The sequence below is a fragment of the Electrona antarctica genome (assembly GCF_951216825.1).
Source record: "Electrona antarctica genome assembly, chromosome: 21".
Taxonomy (NCBI): domain Eukaryota; kingdom Metazoa; phylum Chordata; class Actinopteri; order Myctophiformes; family Myctophidae; genus Electrona; species Electrona antarctica.
The window spans coordinates 23,945,549-23,965,643 of NC_136802.1; the positions used below are offsets into that span (position 1 = coordinate 23,945,549).

A 20,095-nucleotide genomic window follows, 5' to 3' on the forward strand; every position below is an offset into this window, starting at 1 on the left:
AAGCTAGTGGAAATTTGAAATGGCAAGACAATTATTTACCTGCAATTGGGATGTTAAACCTAAACACTGTACAAAAGCTTAACAATAACTGATATGGATGAGAAATAAATAATTGGATATTATGGCATCCGCCTAAAAAGAATAATGAATATTAATGCATCCCTATACCCTAGTTGACAAAAAAAGGCAGCTTATGAAATTGAATTTGAGTTAGAGTTGTATTTTATTCCTTTTAAGGCCCACACTCTGTGAAGGTCATTGTTCATGGTGTTTATGGTAATACCTGTGTGTAAGGTACCAGAGTCACTGAAGCAGGGGTCTGTGACAGGGTCACTCACAGCATAAGTAGAGATGTGATTTGCTTGGCTGGTCACCGGAAAACGTGAAACGCAACTCAAAACAGAACCTCCCTACCTTAGCCTCGGTAACCAGGCTTTTATTTTCGTTCGCATCGGCTCAAAAAATGAAAGCCTGGGGGAACGACACACATTTCCTGGTCTAGGAGAGGGAGTGAACTACAGTACAGAGGCGCGTCGCTCGAAATTATGGTGACGTCAGTTTTCTTCGCTGTTTTATTCTCCAGCGCTTGCTCCATGCGCGCCCACCCCTCTAGACCAGAAAGCACGCTGGCTGGGCCAGGCTACTCACTACCTCTGTGCTCATTGACTTTCTCCTTCTATGTCAGAGAAGGTCATCCCAGTTGTATAGCAATTCTACATGCCCTTCTCTGTCAGTCAATCAATCAATCAATACATCATATTGATATAGAACCAAATTATCACAAGCTGCCAAGACACATACATACATGATACATGACCTGTATCCCCTGTACTCCTAATTATCAGACGATTTACCAAGAACTGCAGCTTCTTCTGTGATGGTTTTTATGTCTCTCTGGGCGAGAGCGTAGGCTAAAGGTGGTTAATTAAATGTGAATGTAATTATGTTGTATGTCAAGCCGTAAGTGTGAGACTTCGTTGAAGTGAGTCTCGGAATGGAATTCATGGAGTGTGCCGTTGAGCTTGCAGCTTGACCCTATAGCCTTCTGTCACCCAATTACAAGTCTAATTTAAAATGAAACATGTAATTCACACAGTCCGCTGGACAGTTTAAGGGTGATATAATGTAACCTGCAGCAAATGAAGCACAAATTCCTTTTGTCTTCTTAGCATGGAGCTGTGCACCCCAACCAATCCAGTTTGAACACAAAGGAACCTGTTCATACTTGCTGCATTCGTTAATTTGTACATTGTAAAACCGTGCACTTCCCATATATATTTTATTATTATTCCGTTTGCCATCAGCTGCAGTGCTGCACATACGGTAGGCTACATATTATGCATGTGTCTGTGTTTCATCCAGAGTACATAAACAAGCTGTATATGGAGTTCAAGATTTGAGTTTATTTTTTGTTGCTTATTCTGTTCTACTTTTCTGGTTGAGTAGTTTTGAATGCACCAAGGTACAAATGATGTAAAAATGAAAGTTTGTTTTAGTGGTCGATGCTTAGATTAGACGTTGAAACGACGTTTCTAAAAAACATTCATTTTTAGACCATTTATAACCCATTTCTTAGTCGACCAGTTAGACGTCTAAAAGCTGACTATTGCTCATGTGGGGAAGGTCAATAATGACCTCTCAGCCTGTTCAATGTTACGCACTCCTTGCTCCTTTGTCCACGTCACCGGCTCTGAAATGATGAGAATCAATCTCTGCACCCTCTGTGCCACCAATTTAATTTAAATCTTGACAAAGCAAGCTAAAATTCATACTGTGAATACACACACTGTTCAGGGAATAGAGTTATTGATGTTTTGGAAGGGGAGAAAATCACAATGAGACCTATTCTGGGGGTAACATTCGCAATCTCCAAGCAACGTGTTGTGAGCTTGTAGATCGGATATTTGGGAGAGATTTGGTGTAGAGGGGAAAAAGAGCAAGAGAAAGTACAGTGCCAAATCAGGTCGGTTTTGCTAAGAATAATTAGGTCTACATTTTTAAGACAGCAGGTGCTTGAACCAAATGTAAATGTGCCTTGAGATGATGAGGGGAGAAATTAAATGAACTGTAGCTTTAGGCTGTTTTGAATTTTAATTCTGACTTGGTACGTATACCTGAAGTGAAGATTCGCTGAAAAGAATTGTATTTCTAAAGTCACTGGCAGATACAATCATATTTGATCATCATAATCAATTATAAGAGCAACACATTGTGCGTGACTCAAGTCATTAACCCCCTACAGCCTAGTCAGTGTCTCAACAAGGTACTTCAAGGGGTGTCAAACCCTACGCTTATTTTTTGTTTTGTTTTCCAGTACAGGTAAACTACCACAGCAGATTAAAATGGCAGGCTAGTAAGCAAAGCATAACGGTGCATGTGTTTGATTTAGGTGTGTCCAGAGCCATATGGGTGTAACAAAGTGTAAGCAGAGACATTAGTAAACATGCACATACGTTTCTTATGGTTCTCAACCTATTTTGGGGCATGTCAGTGAAGGGACAATTAAGGACTTTTAAGACATTTTTAATACCTAAAAATTAATTAATACCTAAACATTGATGAAATTGTCAAATAATATCAGAAAGATGCAAACATTTGGAAAATAGCAGATCACAATGCCATATAGCTTGAGGTGTTGAATATAATAATGAATTGCATTTGTATAGCGATTTTCTATGCACTACTCAAAGCGCCTACAATGGTTCATTCATTCATACCTAGGTGGGTTTCATCCCCCGTTAACAAACTTGTTTCAGAACACTAATACAACATTTGTGCCTTTCAATAGGCATGTTGGAGATGCCTATAATTATTATTGTTGTTATTATCATAACCTAGAGAGAGCCCTCTTTGTGGTGCACCTGTGTGTTACTCAATAATTTACATAATTTATAGCCGTGCATAATGGTCAAGCTGACTCACATTATGTGGCACACTTCCACAATGATTGAGATGTGTAAAACCATAATCAGGCGAACGTGCAGATTATAAATCTGACAAAAAGAATGCATCTGCATATTTCTGTCCTTGTGTGTGCACACAGTTCTGTGTCAACCTTTTATTGTCAGGGTTTTCACACCTTTGCGTTGGTCTCACAGCATTCCTCCATGATTAATCACACGATTCACGCCATGCATTACAGCATGATAGTCAGAGGTGGACAGAGTACTCGACCCCAGTACTTGAGTAAGAGTACAAATACGACCTGTTCAGATTTACTCCACTACAAGTAAAAGTAGCTCAGTCAGAATGTTACTTGAGTAAGAGTAAACAAAAGTACGTGTTTTTAAATGTAATGTGTAAGTATTCAAGAGTAAAAGTAAATTCAGGCCTGGACTGGCCACTTGACGTACAGTACAGGGCATATTCCCGGTGGGCCAACCAATGAATGGGCCGCTCCATTCACACGCACGCACGCACGCACGCACGCACGCACGCACACACACACACACACACACACACACACACACACACACACACACACACACACACACACACACACACACACACACACACACACACACACACACACACACACACACACACACACACACACACACACACACACACACACACACACACACACACACACACACACACACACACACGCTACTTAAGAAAAGTATCTTGTTTTAAGATGTATTTAAGTATCAAAAGTATTAAATACCTTTTCATGGTACAAAGAAACAAAACAGCCAGACATGTTGTCTACTTCTTTACTTTCAGAATAATGCAGCTTTCAAGTACCGGTACTTCAGCTGTTTTTGTAGCTATTTCTGAGTTTTGAGTGGCTGCTGTCCATTACACCAAAGAAAGAATTATCCTTCTACATCCATTAGCTAGTTATGTCTCCCAATTTCTACATCTCCATCCACTATGGTTTTACACAGTATGATTCATCTGTCCTACAGTGTCCTGGGCTGAATGAAGGTCTAACTCCATTATTGATTATAATGAAGCACATCATAAGAGCTTGTGCTCTTATAAGCCGAATACTTAGGGGGAAACAAGGGAAGAAAATACCTTTCCTTAATACGAATATGTAAGCACTTCACCATGCTAGTCTGCCTCCAATACTATTCTCAGAAAGCCACTCACAGGCAGCAAGGGCGAAATCCATTTGACCCGTCGGTGATCCGACAAAATCAAATGGATTTCGCCCTCCCTCCTCACAGGGCGCTCCATTCATTTTCTGCACATGTTTCAGTATAAAAGGGAGCTTGGGGCCATTAGGGCTTGTTTGTTTGTGTGAGCCTCGACAGAGCCGGGCGGTAGTGAGGTCTGTGTGGGGAAGAAACAAAAATCACACTTGTGTGAAGTGAGGGGCGTCCAGTGTGGCTGCCACATGACATCACATCCTGATTTTCGGAGGGGGGCTGTTTTTTGGGGGGGTTGCCCTAAAGCTGGACCCGAAACTGGTTCCCAAACATTAAAAGTCCATAGACTTGGATGCCACATGACATCATGTCTGAAAGCCAGACAAAACAGTCAACCTATACTCAGTACTCTACAGCCTTTCTAGAAGTTTACTTGAGTAAAAGTAAAATAATTTGTCTTGGAAATGTACTCGAGTAAGAGTAATAAGTATAAAAAAAATCACACCCGTGTGAACTGAGTGGTGTAAGGTATTATATAGCCTGATCAGCTCTGATCTGACGTAATGAAATCACACCCGGATGTGATTTCACAACTGGCTTTTTTTGTGCAGAAAAAATGAGCATGGTTGCTACGGTCATCCAGTTCACCCGGGTGTGATTTAATTACGTCAGAAATTATTTTGAACATAGCAACCATGCTTATTTTTTCTGCACACAAAAGCCAGTTGTAGGAGTGGTTTACACCACTCAAAAATCTAATACTCAAGTAAAGTACAAATCCTCAGATCACTACTTAAGTACAGTACTTAAGTACATTTACTCAGTTACTGTTCACCTCTGATGATAGCCTCATTTGTTTTATGTAGGTTGCATCAAGCTATAGTACTGTAAAATCAACCATTAGTAATTCACTTCCCCCATTTGACCTGAAAGTACGTGTCAGGTCAGGTTTAGCATACTGATGGAATGGAATAATAATAGGGCGGGCGTAGCTTATCGTTAGAGAGCCAGTCTAGTAATCATAAGGTCAGGGGTTCAGATCCCCGTCCGTGTCAAAGTGTCCCTGAGCAAGAAAGTGAACCCCTAATAGCCCCCCTAGTACATTCAATTTTATGTTTGCTCTGATGGTTTGCGGAATAAGCCAAATGTCACTAAGATAAGTTTAAGCTTCTATAGGCCTACTGTATGTCATTCTCACTCGACCACCACACGCTGACAGGTATAGTACTGCACAGTACAGTAGATATGAAATATATGAAACCGTTGAAGTATTTACAATGGCAGGAGGGTGTATAACTGGACAGCTATGGCACTTTACAACACATTGGTGCCTCGCACAGAAGCACAACGATGCAGTGCGGAGCTACTGAAAGGAGAAGCCATTAATTCTGACAGTCACAGGTGTGTGATAGAGATTGTGCTGCTGTCAAAGAGGAGTACATGATTTATATCACACTGCGGGGGTTCCACTGTGATCAGGCTCAGTGGAAAGAAAGGAATGAGAATGGAATGAGAGGGGGGAGAGAGAGAATGCACAATTCGAGAGAGAGAGAGAGAGAGAGAGAGAGAGAGAGAGAGTAGAGAGAGAGAGAGAGAGATGAGAAAGTGTGATGGTAATTAGTTACAAAGACGAGAGGAGAGAATGACAGAAGGCAAAGTCATTTTTGAAGTCAACCAGTTGTCACAACAACAATGACATTGAAATGGAACTAAACTAACGAGAGGAGCATAGAATGAGGAGAGGCAGGGAGAAACCGAGAAACCTTTAGGTGCTATAATCAGACTGATCTCTATCTATCTTTTGATGATCAGTCTGTGTAATCACAGGATGACGCATGGAGCAGCTTTGCAGTGAATCGTTTTATTTTATCCTATATTTTTATTCCACAATTTTGTAACCCATTTTTTCACCCGGTGCCAATTGCCTATAAGCTGTAATCCTGGGCGCTACTCTCCCTCTGCCAACCCGTTGCAGTGAATCCTCCTAATGCATGGAACACACACATTGCTGGAGCCCTCACCCCTACGCACGCACGCACGCACAAAGGTTACACAGCCACACAGATAGAAGTGCATGTTCACACAGCTACAGTATGTGCACTCAAACAAACACACATCCCATCCCCACCCAATCCCACCCAATAGATGCGTGCGCGCGTGTACATGTGTGAGTGTGTGTGGGGTGGGGGCCTATCTTCTATTCCCACACCGTTGTTTGGTTGGTGGGGTTTGGCAGCGGCCCCAGACCCTGCAGACAGTGACGTTTGGCCACAATCCTCTCCTCTATATAGCCCCACACTACAGGGTGATGTTCTGTTCTCGCGTGCCCATAGCAATTCCATAGCTGCTCACAACAATGGCAACCTATGCTCCTAAACCGCAGGTCATAATTGGAAGCAGAGTGGATTGAGCCGGAGCGGAATGTACAAAACTCCACATAGTGAGTCACGTCGTAAGGTTAACATATAGACGGTCACTGTCGAATGGGGAACATTGTATGCCCAAAAGAGTTGCTTTTCAGGGAATGGAAAAAAGGAATCTGTGTTCTTATGTAGGCCTATTCAATGACGTTAATATTTAGTCACAAGCTTGTGTTAAAGGTATATTCAGTGATTTCACTTAATTCCAATATCACTTCTTTTTTTGTTTTGTTGTGATAATCCTTCCTACTATAGAGTGTGCTGACCATATAAGGAGTTCCTCCCTGTCCCCAGTTAACCCCTGGGGTCAAAAAACCAGCGGAATTGATTACACTAGAGCGGTGTCCGTTGGGCACTGGCCTACTTGGAACGATGTAAGTTGGAAATGCATGGCCCACCCAGTTATTACTGTTATTACTGTAATGTAGGCTATGTGTCCCTTTTATGCTCATCTATAGAGTTCTTTGTCACGCATGCCCAAATATGGAGTCTATGCAGATGTCAGAACATATTTGTGATGTCAGAACAGGCCAGCTCCATATATGGAGCCTGGGCAGGGGCCCTGTCCAGAGCCCAGGCAGAGGCCTTTTGTGGCGGTTCTGGACAACTGTGGGTCCGACCGACTCGACACCAGGCATTGCACTCAGATAAAGATTTTGGCTTAAAATGATTTTTCTTCACCCTCAAATGGACTGACATTTGTTGAAAACAAAAGTATGCAATTCTTTGGTGTTTGTATTTGCTCTTTACAGACAGTTGACACAGAGAACAGTTGAGTGCAGTACAGTAGGAGAGACAGACAATAGGAGAGCTTTATCAAGAGACAGTATAGGAGAGAACATACAGTAGGAAAGTTGAAAGTCAGACAGCGTAGGACAGCCAGACAGTAAAGCTGAGAGGGAAATAGTGTAGGAGAGACAAACTGTAAAGACAGCTAAGAGGGAGAGTGTAATAGAAACAGACAGTGGGAAAGCTGAGATACAGTAGTAAAAAGCTGAGAGGGAGACAGGAGAAACAGACAGAAAGCTGAAAGAGAGACATAGTAGTAGGGAAATACAGTATAAGGTAGCTGAAAGGGAGACAGTGTAGGAGACACAAGACAGTAGGAACGCTGAGAGGGAGACTACATTCCTGTACGTTTGCCTGTGTTTTTACCAGCTGTGTAAACACTATGTACTACACAGTAAAAAGTTAATTTAACTCTGTAAGCGTAAAAATGGAACCTCATGGGTCCCCTGATTTCACTGTGTATGGCCCAAGTTAAACACCGAAGCTCACGGTAAATGTATAGGCCTACATACAATTGACATGGCCTTCAACCTAGCTTGTATACATACTTGCGTACTCCATTCTGCAGGATGAATTGAATGATCAAGAATCAGGATTTTTAAACTATTTTATTTTTATAATTATGCAACAAACCGATTGGGTATTTTATACTTCACACAACAGTGCCATATAAAAAGAGTGAAAAACTGTTGTACCCAGCCCTAATTTGGAGTCTTGGTCAGGGGAGGATTATCCTGTTGGGCCCAGGCCCAGGGGCCTCTGAGCTAGGGGGGGGCCTGAGCTTCAGCCTCCGCGTTACCACGTTGCTGTCACACGGAGGCTCAAGCTCAGGGGCCCCCAAAAAGAGCAAAGTTAATAACAGTTATTACCTTTGAACTTTTTGGCAGTAATGGGCCTACCTTACTAAATGCATGGTCAGGTCAGGGACCACATGCAATACCTCCACGGACGACCTGTTGAAAACCCCATCATATGATACATGTTACTGCAAGTGTTTAAACCCTCAGTTTATCCATAAGGCTTCCAGAGGGAGGTCTCCAAAAACAAGGGGGGGGCCCTTTGCATGTTGGTTACCCAGGGGCCCTTTATCTGTAGATCCACCTATGGTCTTGGTGGTTCAACCAGGTCATACGTACAGCCTCAGGCACAGTTCAATAAAGCACACATGGCTTAAAGGGCAATCTTTCAAATGGCTAGAATGTGCTAATATGAGATGTGGGACTACAATGAGAGCAGATATGCATCAGCAATATCACTGTAAACCGGCATGTGCAGATACGCATGTCACACACACACACACACACACACACACACACACACACACACACACACACACACACACACACACACACACACACACACACACACACACACACACACACACACACACACACACACACACACACACACACACACACACACACACACACACAAGCACGTATAAACTTGATATATGGTTTCCACTGATAAAGTTAATTACATGTGTGAATATTGATAACATTGGGATACTTCCCAATGGTTCCATAACCTGTACGTTTTTCCATGTAACAATACCAGTAATCGATAATGAACGCTATAAGCATACTAGTAAATCTATTTCATATGTTGATGCCAGTCCTTTTATTCCCCTCATGATGTTTTCTGATGACTTTTAATGAGCAACAATTCTCCCCATTCTTTCCACTCTGAAAGAAAAGAAAAGAAAATTATAGAAAATAGCAGTTTTGGATTCCAGCCACGGACGTAATTATCCATGTCAACTCCCCAATGACTTCTCCTGTTTGTCTTTCTGCCCTTCTGTTGTTGTTTCTTCAGACATGAAAAAAGGAAGGGAGGTGAAGAATAAGTTGGAGGGAGGTTAAGATGAGCGATTGAGGCAATCAACATTTTTGTAGTTTCATTTGTTTGCTTTTTGTTTTATTACTTTGTTTGTTGAAGTGTCTCGTGACCTAGAAAACCTATAAAACTTTGACGGTATTATTACAGAGAACAGTATAGCCTTACAGCATTTTTGTTTGTGGGGAACCTCATTAGAACAGGATTGCACGGCTCAGTGTTCATTTTCTGCGCTGTGCACCATGGGTTGGTAGTTCTTGCGAAAGGGTGGCGGTCTATCGGAGCTCGTCCTGATGTCTCTCGCATCCCTCTGTAATTGGACTGGATACACTGTGACTCGTATACCTCTGTCTTGCTTGCAGATATGACTTTCTCGTCTCCGTACGCCCGGAGCCCTTTGACATTTTACAGATAACAGATAAGTGCGGCTGCTCATGTGCTGCCACTGTGTCCTGCACGGCACAAACTGTGCAGAAATATAATTTACGGCTGTCACTTTTAGTTGACAATTAATTGGCATGCAAAGAATTGTGATTAATAAATAATTAAATTGTGTTTTAGGCATTGCACTTGAACATTATGAATAATTCTATTTGTCTGTTTGTAAACAACAATTCAATATACAGAGCCTATTAGGCCTACTGATATAGTTTTAAATGTTTTGCACTAAATGTTAAAAATAGGCTCACCAGGTTTATGGTAGTCTCTCAAGACTACTCACGTCAACTAGAGGACAAAACAGGGGTCGCTGTTTTACCATTATTTGCCTTTACATGGACAGCCACGTGGAAATAATAATAGAAATAGTACTCATAATTATGTTAAATGCATCCAGCTGTTTTGTATACAGCATAGTATGTAATAATTGTGACTTGCCTAATAGAACTGTGGTCTGGTTGTGTCTGTCGTCCTCTGAACATGCAGGTGTAGCCGTGTAGGGACATCACAGTGCTTTGATTCAACTATGTAGTTCTTTTTACTTTTCGTTTCTCCTTTTCAAGTCACAAAATGCACTGGAAACATGAAAGGCCTCATAAATAATTCTCTGTCTGCAAATCTTGTCTTGAACCTATGCTTTGAACCAGGATTTATCAGATGATGTTCCTGGACGCCGCTCAGACATAAATGTACTGATCGTCTTTTATGCTCTGTTCTTTCTAACAGGTTCCCCTGAATTCCGCTCAAAGGAAACCGGCGATGCAATATGCTGGGGGATGAGCCTCGACCAAAAGCCCCCCCAATACTTAACTGGGATTTGTAATGGCAGAATGACCACCCTTGAGATTCTGCCACCCCGTCATTGAAACGTCACAGGAATTCACTGATACACACAGTTCTGCACGGTCTCCACTCAACAAGCAACAAGACACCCATCCAACCTGACCTGAACTCCACGAAAACACCCGTCCTGACTTGAAATTGTGGAAACACCCTATTTCAATCAGCAAATGGAATGTTCCATCTGCATCTGTTCTGTGTAACGGAGCAGTTGCCAACAGCTTCTCTCTGGTTCTGATAACACTCCTCCACTCACTACCACCTGCAACAGATGGCCAGAGCGACGTAGGTTTATTTTTGAATGAATTTGGAATATTATACATTCGGCGTGCCAAGAATTCGGCAAATGAGAGTGTAGGTACTAGGTGCCTCTCGCAAATTGCCTCAGTGCTCCGGTTGAGGGGTGGGGTGTGCCGCTCAAGGCTGCCGGGGCTATTGAATGAGAAATATACGAGTGAGAAGGAAAGAGGAGACGCTCAAGGCCTCTCATTTGATTAACCCAATCCCAGTCCCAGCTGCAGTCCCAGCTGCAGAGAGAATAGGCAGAATAACCCTTTCATTCTGTCTCAGAGCATCACCGACACCAATATCCAAGAACGAGGAGTACGGTTTATTTATCTGCAACACCCAGTGAGAGGATTATAAAAGAAACCAATTTTAGCACTGTTGGGAGACTCAGAGACTCAGGAAAAAGCAATCCATTCGCAATGGATTTCAACAGGAGTCAGGACGGCAGCGCCGCCTATCCCACAGGGTTTCCCTACAACTCCAGCGTCGACTACGAGGATTACTACCACCAGGAGCTCGACGCGAGCAAAATCATCATCCCCTCCATCTACGCGCTGGTCTGCTGCGTGGGCCTCACCGGCAACGCCATGGTCATCTACGTCATCCTCAAGTACGCCAAGATGAAGACGGCCACCAACATCTACATCCTCAACCTGGCCGTGGCCGACGAGCTCTTCATGCTGAGCGTGCCGTTCCTGGCCACGTCGGCCGCCGTACGCCACTGGCCCTTCGGCTCGCTCATGTGCCGCCTGGTGCTGAGCGTGGACGGCATCAACATGTTCACGTCCGTCTTCTGCCTGACGGTGCTGAGCGTCGACCGCTACGTGGCTGTGGTGCACCCCATCAAGGCGGCGCGGTACGTTGTTTAGAAAGTCTTTGAAGTTTTCAACCCTTTTTTTTTACATCAAGGCCAGTCATATATTCTGCATTTGAGATATTAACTCTTGAGAGTGTGAAATGAAACCAAATGTCCCTTACGGGTCCATTTGGTTTCATTTTACGCTCTCAAGAGTTAAAGGTCTATAAGGGTCCATTTGGTTACCAACTTCATCATTCAATCATTTAGCTGGGGACCACCTGAAACCCCACTCAAAGACCCCGGACCACTGGTTGAAAACCACTGCTATAAGTAATTAAACAGATCAGGGAGAAGCAGGACAATGTCAGGATTCAAACGTCATTCTATCATTGTAGATGTCACCACACCACAGAGAGACTCTCATGTCTCGCTCCAATGCTTCCCCCAGCAGCCCATTACACACATGTCCCGCACATCTCTATACTGTCAGGAGTGTACACAGACATAACAAGAGATGCAAACTCCTTACATGGACTCTATTCTATAGTTGACTATAGGTTTGCATGAGTCGGTAGTCTGCAATGAGTTTTTCATGGAGAACAGGTGACAATCATAGGGTTAAAAGTTTCATCTATACTAGTTGGCTACATTTAATTAATCAATACCACAATGTTCTTTTGATTTTGCCACTACAGGTACCGCCGGCCCACTGTGGCCAAGGTGGTGAACGTGTGCGTGTGGGGGCTGTCGCTGCTCGTCATCCTGCCCATCATCATCTTCGCCGACACCGTCCCGGCGCCGGATGGCGCCGTCGACTGCAACTTCCTGTGGCCCGAGGCGGCGGGGTGGTCCGAGGCGTTCGTGATCTACACCTTCCTGCTGGGCTTCCTGCTGCCCGTGGCGGCCATCTGCCTGTGCTACTGCCTGATGGTGGCGCGGATGCGCGCCGTGGGGCTGAAGGCGGGCTGGCTGCAGCGGCGGCGCTCGGAGAAGAAGATCACGCGCATGGTGCTGCTGGTCGTGGCCGTGTTCGTGCTCTGCTGGATGCCCTTCTACATCGTGCAGCTGGTCACCGTGTTCCGCCGGCCGCCCAACCCCATGATCACGCAGCTCTTCGTCATCCTCAGCTACGCCAACAGCAGCGCCAACCCCATCCTGTACGGCTTTGTGTCGGACAACTTCCGCCGCTCGTTCCAGCGGATCGTGTGCTTCCGCTGGGTGGAGTCGGGCCTGGACGCCGAGCAGGTGGACTACTGCGCCGTGGCGCTGAAGAGGCAGCAGGTGGCGTGCCGGCCGCCGGAATTCCCCGAAAAGGACAACTGCATGGCGTCCGACTTGGTGTTCCGAAATGGAACCTGCACCTCTCGCACCACCACTCTGTGACATTTGAGCCAGGATTTGATTCTAGTCAAAAACCTAGAAATAGGAGATAGGCTCCTGCCCTATGGGCTTTCTCATGTAGAATCTAGAGAAACGGGGACAAGTGCAAATGCGGGGGATGAGACCAGCAGAGCTTTCTGACAATCTGTGGGGATGGAAAAATGTCTGATACTACAGTAAAATATCATGTAGAGATTAAAGTTTAGATCCCACTATTAGGCTGGTGCTCCGAGGTGCCCTGGCCAGCTGTACAGCACAGGAGAATGTAAGTGCATAGATGTTCAAATGTCAAAACCAATGTTCAAATGTTCGTTACATGTGGTGCATTCCACAAAATGGTGAGACAGCTGCCATGCATATATTGCATATGAATGAAGAAGTATTTTTAAATGAATTAATATTGTCCTTCGCTGGAGGTTTCCATGTGACTTATATTTATATATTTATGTATCTGTGTATTTATGTATTGGCTGTTTCAATATCAGTTAATTTTTGAGTGGTGCAACCACTCCAAGGAACAGCAATGTCCGTGTTCACCCACCTATGTGACTTGTGTTAACCTATGTGACTCGTGTTAATGTGTGTGACTCATGTGTGACTCATGAGTACCAGTAGGGGCGCTGTTGTGGCAGAAACAGAGACAGAGAGATGCACTGTTGCCTGCTAATGAGAGAGAGAGAGAGATAGAGAGGGGGGGGGGGGGAATTTGCACCACTCAGTTTACACGGGTGTGATTTTTTATCAGTGAATGTGTTTACAGTTTTGGTTGTAAAGCTGTGGTGTTGTTTGTACTGCACAATGAGTGTGCTGGCTGAACACAACTTAAAGCCGGTTCCTCAGTTGTAATGGTTAAAAAGAAACAAGCAAACGTATTGTTTCACAGAGCTGCTTTCTCACGTCTTTTCCATGTTTGTTACCATTAAAAAGAAATCGTAGTGGCTCTCTTGTATAAAGCTATCTGAAATAAATGTTTACTTTGGCCGTTTGGTTTTCTTCAATATTTACTTTACTTTACTTGATTTGTTTATTTCGATGAGACAAGCATATTCATGAATATTACAACCAAATGCAACGTAAATACACCGGAATTAGCAAAGATGCTAAATTTCATCCACAGTCCCCACACAAAACAAAACAAAACAGACAGGCAGTGAAGCACACTACCTGTACAATCTGATATACTGCATTCACTTGAGTTCAGAATGCCGACCTCCTTTGATCAAATCTTCCTTCAATCAACCTGGGAAGACAGAGCTGCTGTCCCAAGTTCACACGGTAGCTTTTCCCTTGAGAGCAGTCGTGATGAATTTTTCATTTGAACTTGGTGAAGCAGAACATTTCCTGGACAGGTGATAGACACATGCAATACATGCACTCCCTTCACCCACACCACGCACGCATGCCACGCACACTCCAAGCAATACTACAGTGTATGTACAGCACTTCTCTGCAGCAAGACATCCGATCCAAGTCATGTTGGGAGATACACTGCCACTGTGCTAAGATTGAAAATATTGTCTTACCCGCAGGGGATCTAGCATACAGTACATATATATATATCAGCTACATGAAATCACACAGCAAGCCACTAGATAATTGCAATCAATCACACTCTGGGTGGGGCCCGCAAGCCAGCTGGCAACTGCCCAATCGATTTTCTCTGCCTCCCATCTGGAATGCCATCACTGTGGAGATTGTCTCTGCGGATTAACCCCATAAGGTATGTGTCAGTCACATGACAGAGATCATCTGGTGGCCAATTAAAGACTCCTGCCTCCTGGCTGTCTGCCCTTCCAGTTGGATGACATCAGTCGATCAAGAGAGCAGGATTCGAGTATCCTCATGTACTGTACACCCGAGTGTACACTTCAATCAATTCTGTCAAACACCCTCGTCAAGTTGAAAACCACTGAGGATATTGATGTGATGCTGACTGGCACGCTGCGTATGTGGCTCATGCTCCATGATGCTCCATAATAATATTATGCAAGCATGACACAGACTCTGAGATCACAAGCCCCCTGGAGCAACATGTACAGTTATTACATGACATGAATCATGATAATAGACATATGAATGAACCCCTCACAGGCCAGAACATAAACGCAGATATTATAAGAACATGCAGAACATATGAACCCACATCGAGTGGCATCACTGACATGCTGACAAGTGACAAATATAAATAAATGCTACTATAGAAGGCTGGGTTTGGGTTTGTTCTAAGATGAGCTGTCATTTCTGTTACAGAAATGTGGAACATATAACAGTGAGTGTTGGTATGCTTAATTAGACGGCATACTTTATGCATTGAGATGGTGGGGGTTTGTGATTGGAGGGTGTATGAGTTAACCTGACTCCGCCAGATGGGGCAGCAGAGAGTACACTGGGTTCCCCCCTCCTGCTCCCATCTGGGAACTCATCTGGGATCAAGGCACCACTGTGTATGCCTTGATCCCGCCTCTAGCTGCTGCTGATTGGCCAGGCCGTTTTGTGGCCGGGCATCAAGTCTGCCTGAGAGTTCCCAGATGGGAGCAGGAGGGGGGAACCCAGTGTACTCTCTGCTGCCCCATCTGGCGGAGTCAGGTTATGTATGAGTGTGAGAGCAGCTCAACTTCTGCGCCTGCCTGAACACGAGTTGTTGCAGTTGAAATTGCATAACTATAGTTCCCTTTCCCAGGAAAATGAACATTTCCTTTTCCAGGTCAGTCTCCCGTAGCTTCCTTTGATTGGCTAGCAGCAGAGTTGAACAGGAAACACATGAGACCTTCATACTGTATGTGCTTCCGGTTCACTCTATCAAATGCAGCTACGGGACTACCTTTTTCGCAGAGCCTGGGAGTCGATGGGCGCTGATTGGGCCCTTGTTTTACAGGTTAGGGTTAGGTTTAGGCATAGTTTTTGTGAGGTTACATAACCTACAGTAGCCGGCGCTGTAAAACAAGCACCCCATCAGGGCCCATCTCTGTGCGAAAAAGAGAGTCCCATGCAGCTATGTATTATGAGAAACAGACCCGGAACAGGACATGTTTATGCCAAGTATTTTAAAATGTTTTTCAAAATAGTAAAAAAGGCAAAGAAGTTTAGGGATAAGGGGTATGGCACCGGCGAAAATAGGGCCCATAGAGCCTGCTTCACTGATGAAGCCTGTTGTTATCAGTGATACTATAAAAAAAAGTGATGACAATTTAAGCCACATTTTCTGCTTCCACCACATGAAGAAAAGTGATGTAGCAATAATGATGCCATCATACGTGACAAACGAAAAAAGTCTGCCATGGACCTTTAGTGAGGGAGAGAAGCTGCAATGGATTTTACATCGACCAAACAGTGCAAGTGAATAACAATGTGCAGAGTTACAAATTGCATCTATCAGAGAGTCACAAATCAAGTGCACATGTTGTGTTGGAAGCTGTGTGTGCCCCTGTAGACAATGAGAGACCGATAGCATGGCCAAAAACATGCTGGAATCCCTTTAGACTTGGGTGGGTTTCAATCTCCAAATCAACTACTATTACAAATAGCCTGAAAGTAGGCCTATACCCAAGCTTTTCTTGGCATAGAGGGGCAGATCAAACTAGCATTAGGGAAATACAAGGTTCCCTTCCACTCCTCCTAGGTTATTCGCCTGCGGTCCTCGAGGCTACAATTACAATAAACAAAATGTATCTGGTTTACTTTAATAAAAAACTCAGCCATTAAACTTGTATCAATGCACCAAGTCTCTGTGTGTGTACATACTGTACGTACGTCTATAATCTACGTAACTCGAGAACCGTTCACCCCACCGACTTCAAATTCGACACACGTGTGCGGTGCCCGGTGTCGAGTCCGGTTGTCCAGAACCAGGACAAAATCCTCTGCCCGGGCTCTGGACCTGATCTCCCCTATATCTCCATATACGGAGCTGGCCTTTACTGACATCACAATGATTCTTCTGACATCTGCATAGACTCCATATTTGGGCATGCTTGACAAAGAACTCCATATAAGGGAATAAAAGGGACAGAGACATAATAACTGGGTGGGGAATCATGTCCAACTTGCATTGTTCCAAGTAGGCCAGTGCCCAATGGGCACCGCTCTAGTCAATATAAAAGACAAAACTACTGCTTTTTACAGAAGAGGTAGGGCGGCCTATCTGTCTTTTTGAGGGGCGCTAGCCCATGCAGATTTGAGGGTTTGTGTAAACACAACATTGAAGACAAAAGTGAGGACGCAAATTGTGACTGGCCGGAATGAGATGACGTACAGTATGATGATAAGAGTGCCTGAAAGGCAGGGCCGGATCTACCATATGGGCACTTTGGGCACGTGCCCAGGGGCCCTTGGGCACCAGGGGCCCCTAAAAATAAAAATAAAAAAATGTATTTTTTTTGTGTTTTAGCTCCACAGAAAATGTCCCTGCTAATCCGAATTAAATAAATGGTGTCTAAAAAGATTTTATTGTTGGTGAGAAGGGCAGCTGAAAAGTGCAATTGTGTGTAAAGCAGCAACAATGCGCTAGATTGGCTGTCACTCTGGGGGGGGGGGGGGGGGTAGGCGACCGGAAATAGGCCAATATAACGGCATAAAACTTCCCCAAAACGGCTCCAAAACAGCAAAAATGTTGCGTGCACATGAAGGGGGGCCCTTCGAGCTTCAGTGCCCAGGGGCCCTCAGAGGTGTTAATCCGGCCCTGCTGAAAGGAGAAAGTAGGTCAAATGTACGCCAAATATGACGTAAATTTGTAGCAACACAAAGCCCCTCACTTCACACAGGTGTGATGTATAATAATACAGACAGGAGACAAAGGAAAGAATCTGCTTCCATACAGGTTACGTGCATGATACAATTAAGTCATTCACATCCTGTCATGTATAAAATGTTGAGCAGGCCCAATTAACCTCAATTTTGAGTAAGTCGGTAAGTGCTAAGAGGGTTAATCATTGGGCATGGATGGCGGGAGCTTTTTGCAGCCACAAAGACTGGTTAGTGTTTCCATAGAAACAGTGAATAAGTGACATCTGATCCACCTGTCTCGCTGGACCCTAAGCAATTTGCACACCGTCAAAACAGATCCATTGATGACACAATTGCCATGGCTCTTCACACCACCCTGTCACTTGAATGACATAATGCTGATTGTACGTATGCTGTTCGTGGACTACAGCTCAGCATTGAACACAGTCCCAGCCAGGTTACACAATTATGCTCAGAGACCCTGTCCCTGAGCATGTGCATGTGACTTCACTGGATAGTATAGACTCCCAGACGAACCAAAGCTCACGCAGCCACAATCTGTTCACGCCACAAGCAAGCAAGCTCTATAGGGCCCAGCAAAATATCCCAAAAGGGGCATAAACATTTGTCGCTTTCAGCCCGCATCCTTGTTGTGGGGCAAGTAGGACCCTAGGATAGACACAGATCAATCACTTTTCTAGAGTGTCATGACAAGCTTGTAAATGTAAACAGTGACTTTTCCATGCTATTACACTACTTTAATGGTGCAGATTTGCTCGGTTCATATACTTGTGCCATAACAGAAGGACTTTAAAGGAAGGATTTTATTGTAGACTTTCTATCAAACAATCAAGTATCAAGCTAACCGTGGATGCATAACAGCCAAGCACTGGTCATTTAATTACGCCACATACATATAATCTATGAGCTTTCTATTTTAATTGGGTGTCTAGCTGGTCATGTCATGATTTTATTTATATATTTATATATCACTATTAGTATAATTGTAATCCATCTACAACCTAGTGAGCTTGCAGATCAGCTATTTTCAATGAACAGATTTAACAGTTAAAAACCACCCGATCTACATTGTATTGTATCTTGTTAAAGTGTGATTAATGTATTAATTCGTTTAAATGAACACCCAGAAAATAGCCAAAACAAAAAAACAAACACATTTAGAACTATAAGGCTGCGTGTCAGGCTACTGGTGAGCTGCAGATCAGCTATTTTCAATGAACAGAGTTAAAGGACCACTTCACCACTTTTCAACATCTCTTCATATAATTGGTCCTCATTAATGTTCATGATAAAACACAACCAATTTTTTCTACTCAGTCTGTGTCTCATAGGAGGGCTGTGGGCAGTTCGGACACCCGTCCACCAGTGACATCATTGTTAGGCAGATTATTTTTTAAACAAGATTTGTTTTAAAATATATTAAGATTTGTATTATCGTGAGAACGATGGCTTCCATTATCGCATTGCAACTTTTCAGGAAAAGAAAGCCTGCAGTTTCTATTAGCATGGATTCCCCATTGATGATGTCACTGGTGGACGGGTGTCCGAACTGCCCAAAGCCCTCCTATGAGACACAGACTGAGTAGGAAAGAATTGTGGTATTTTATCATGAACATTAGTTAGGACCAATTATAGGAAGAGGAGTTGAAAAGTGGTGAAGTGGTCCTTTAAGGTGGAGATTAACAATCAATAAAAAAACGCACCGGATCTAGAGGTAGGCCTATTGTTAATAAGTGTTCTTGAATCATAGCCTACCATGTGTTATCATATACAAAAGGGCAATCAACAGCACTCAACTAGAAAAAGTATTGACGCTTTTCTGTTTGCACTAGTCTGTGGATGTACCAGCAGATGTAAAATAAACATGAGGCATGAAAGATTTCTGCAGATGTTTTCGCTAAGCAATTACATGTAGGCCTATAATAGTTTGTTCCTTCAATAAGGTACAAATCAATTGTAGCCTTGAAAGTGGGGCAGTAGCTGTCAAAATCATCTTTCCATTCTGTGTGCGAGTGTGTTCATAATATCCCCGATTTTGCGGAGATAAAGCTCTCTTCCTAGCTTGTACTTGTACGTATGTTGAGCGCAAGCCTCGTCTTTCCATTAGGTTTCCGTTCAATCTTTAGTCGGCAAATGAGTAATTTTACAAACGCAAAGCGTGACACCGTTCAGCTATGGTTCAGTTCATAGATGGTTCAGTTTGCCCCACAACATGGCGAGGGGGTGGAGATCAGAGAGAGGTGGGTCTCTATGACGAGATGTTGCTGGAAACTATACCGCAGCATTAAGTGCCTGAACAGTTTCTACCCAGCTACCATCAGACTGTCGAACAAGACCTGAACACTGCCTGTTGCCAGGCTGGCCTACCGCACTAGAATTATTGTCTAGTCTCCTTATGCTGGATTAGGTTCCTTAGATTAATGTAAATTATGTTCACTTGTGTGGTTTTACAAGCTGTGGTTTTA

The 20,095-nt window shown here is 43.8% G+C and overlaps 1 protein-coding gene and 1 long non-coding RNA gene across 2 annotated transcripts in view; one reads left to right on the forward strand and one right to left on the reverse strand.

Annotated features, from left to right (window-relative positions):
* LOC306913882 overlaps positions 1 to 20,095 on the reverse strand; it is a 95,657-nt gene that overhangs the window by 23,694 nt on the left and 51,868 nt on the right. The window lies entirely within an intron of this gene.
* Positions 11,128 to 12,890, forward strand: sstr1b (somatostatin receptor 1b; the record flags this gene model as incomplete). Its single annotated transcript, XM_079490509.1, has 2 exons — positions 11,128 to 11,564; positions 12,203 to 12,890. 2 exons carry the CDS (start codon positions 11,128 to 11,130, stop codon positions 12,888 to 12,890), a joined length of 1,125 nt encoding a protein of 374 aa, XP_079346635.1.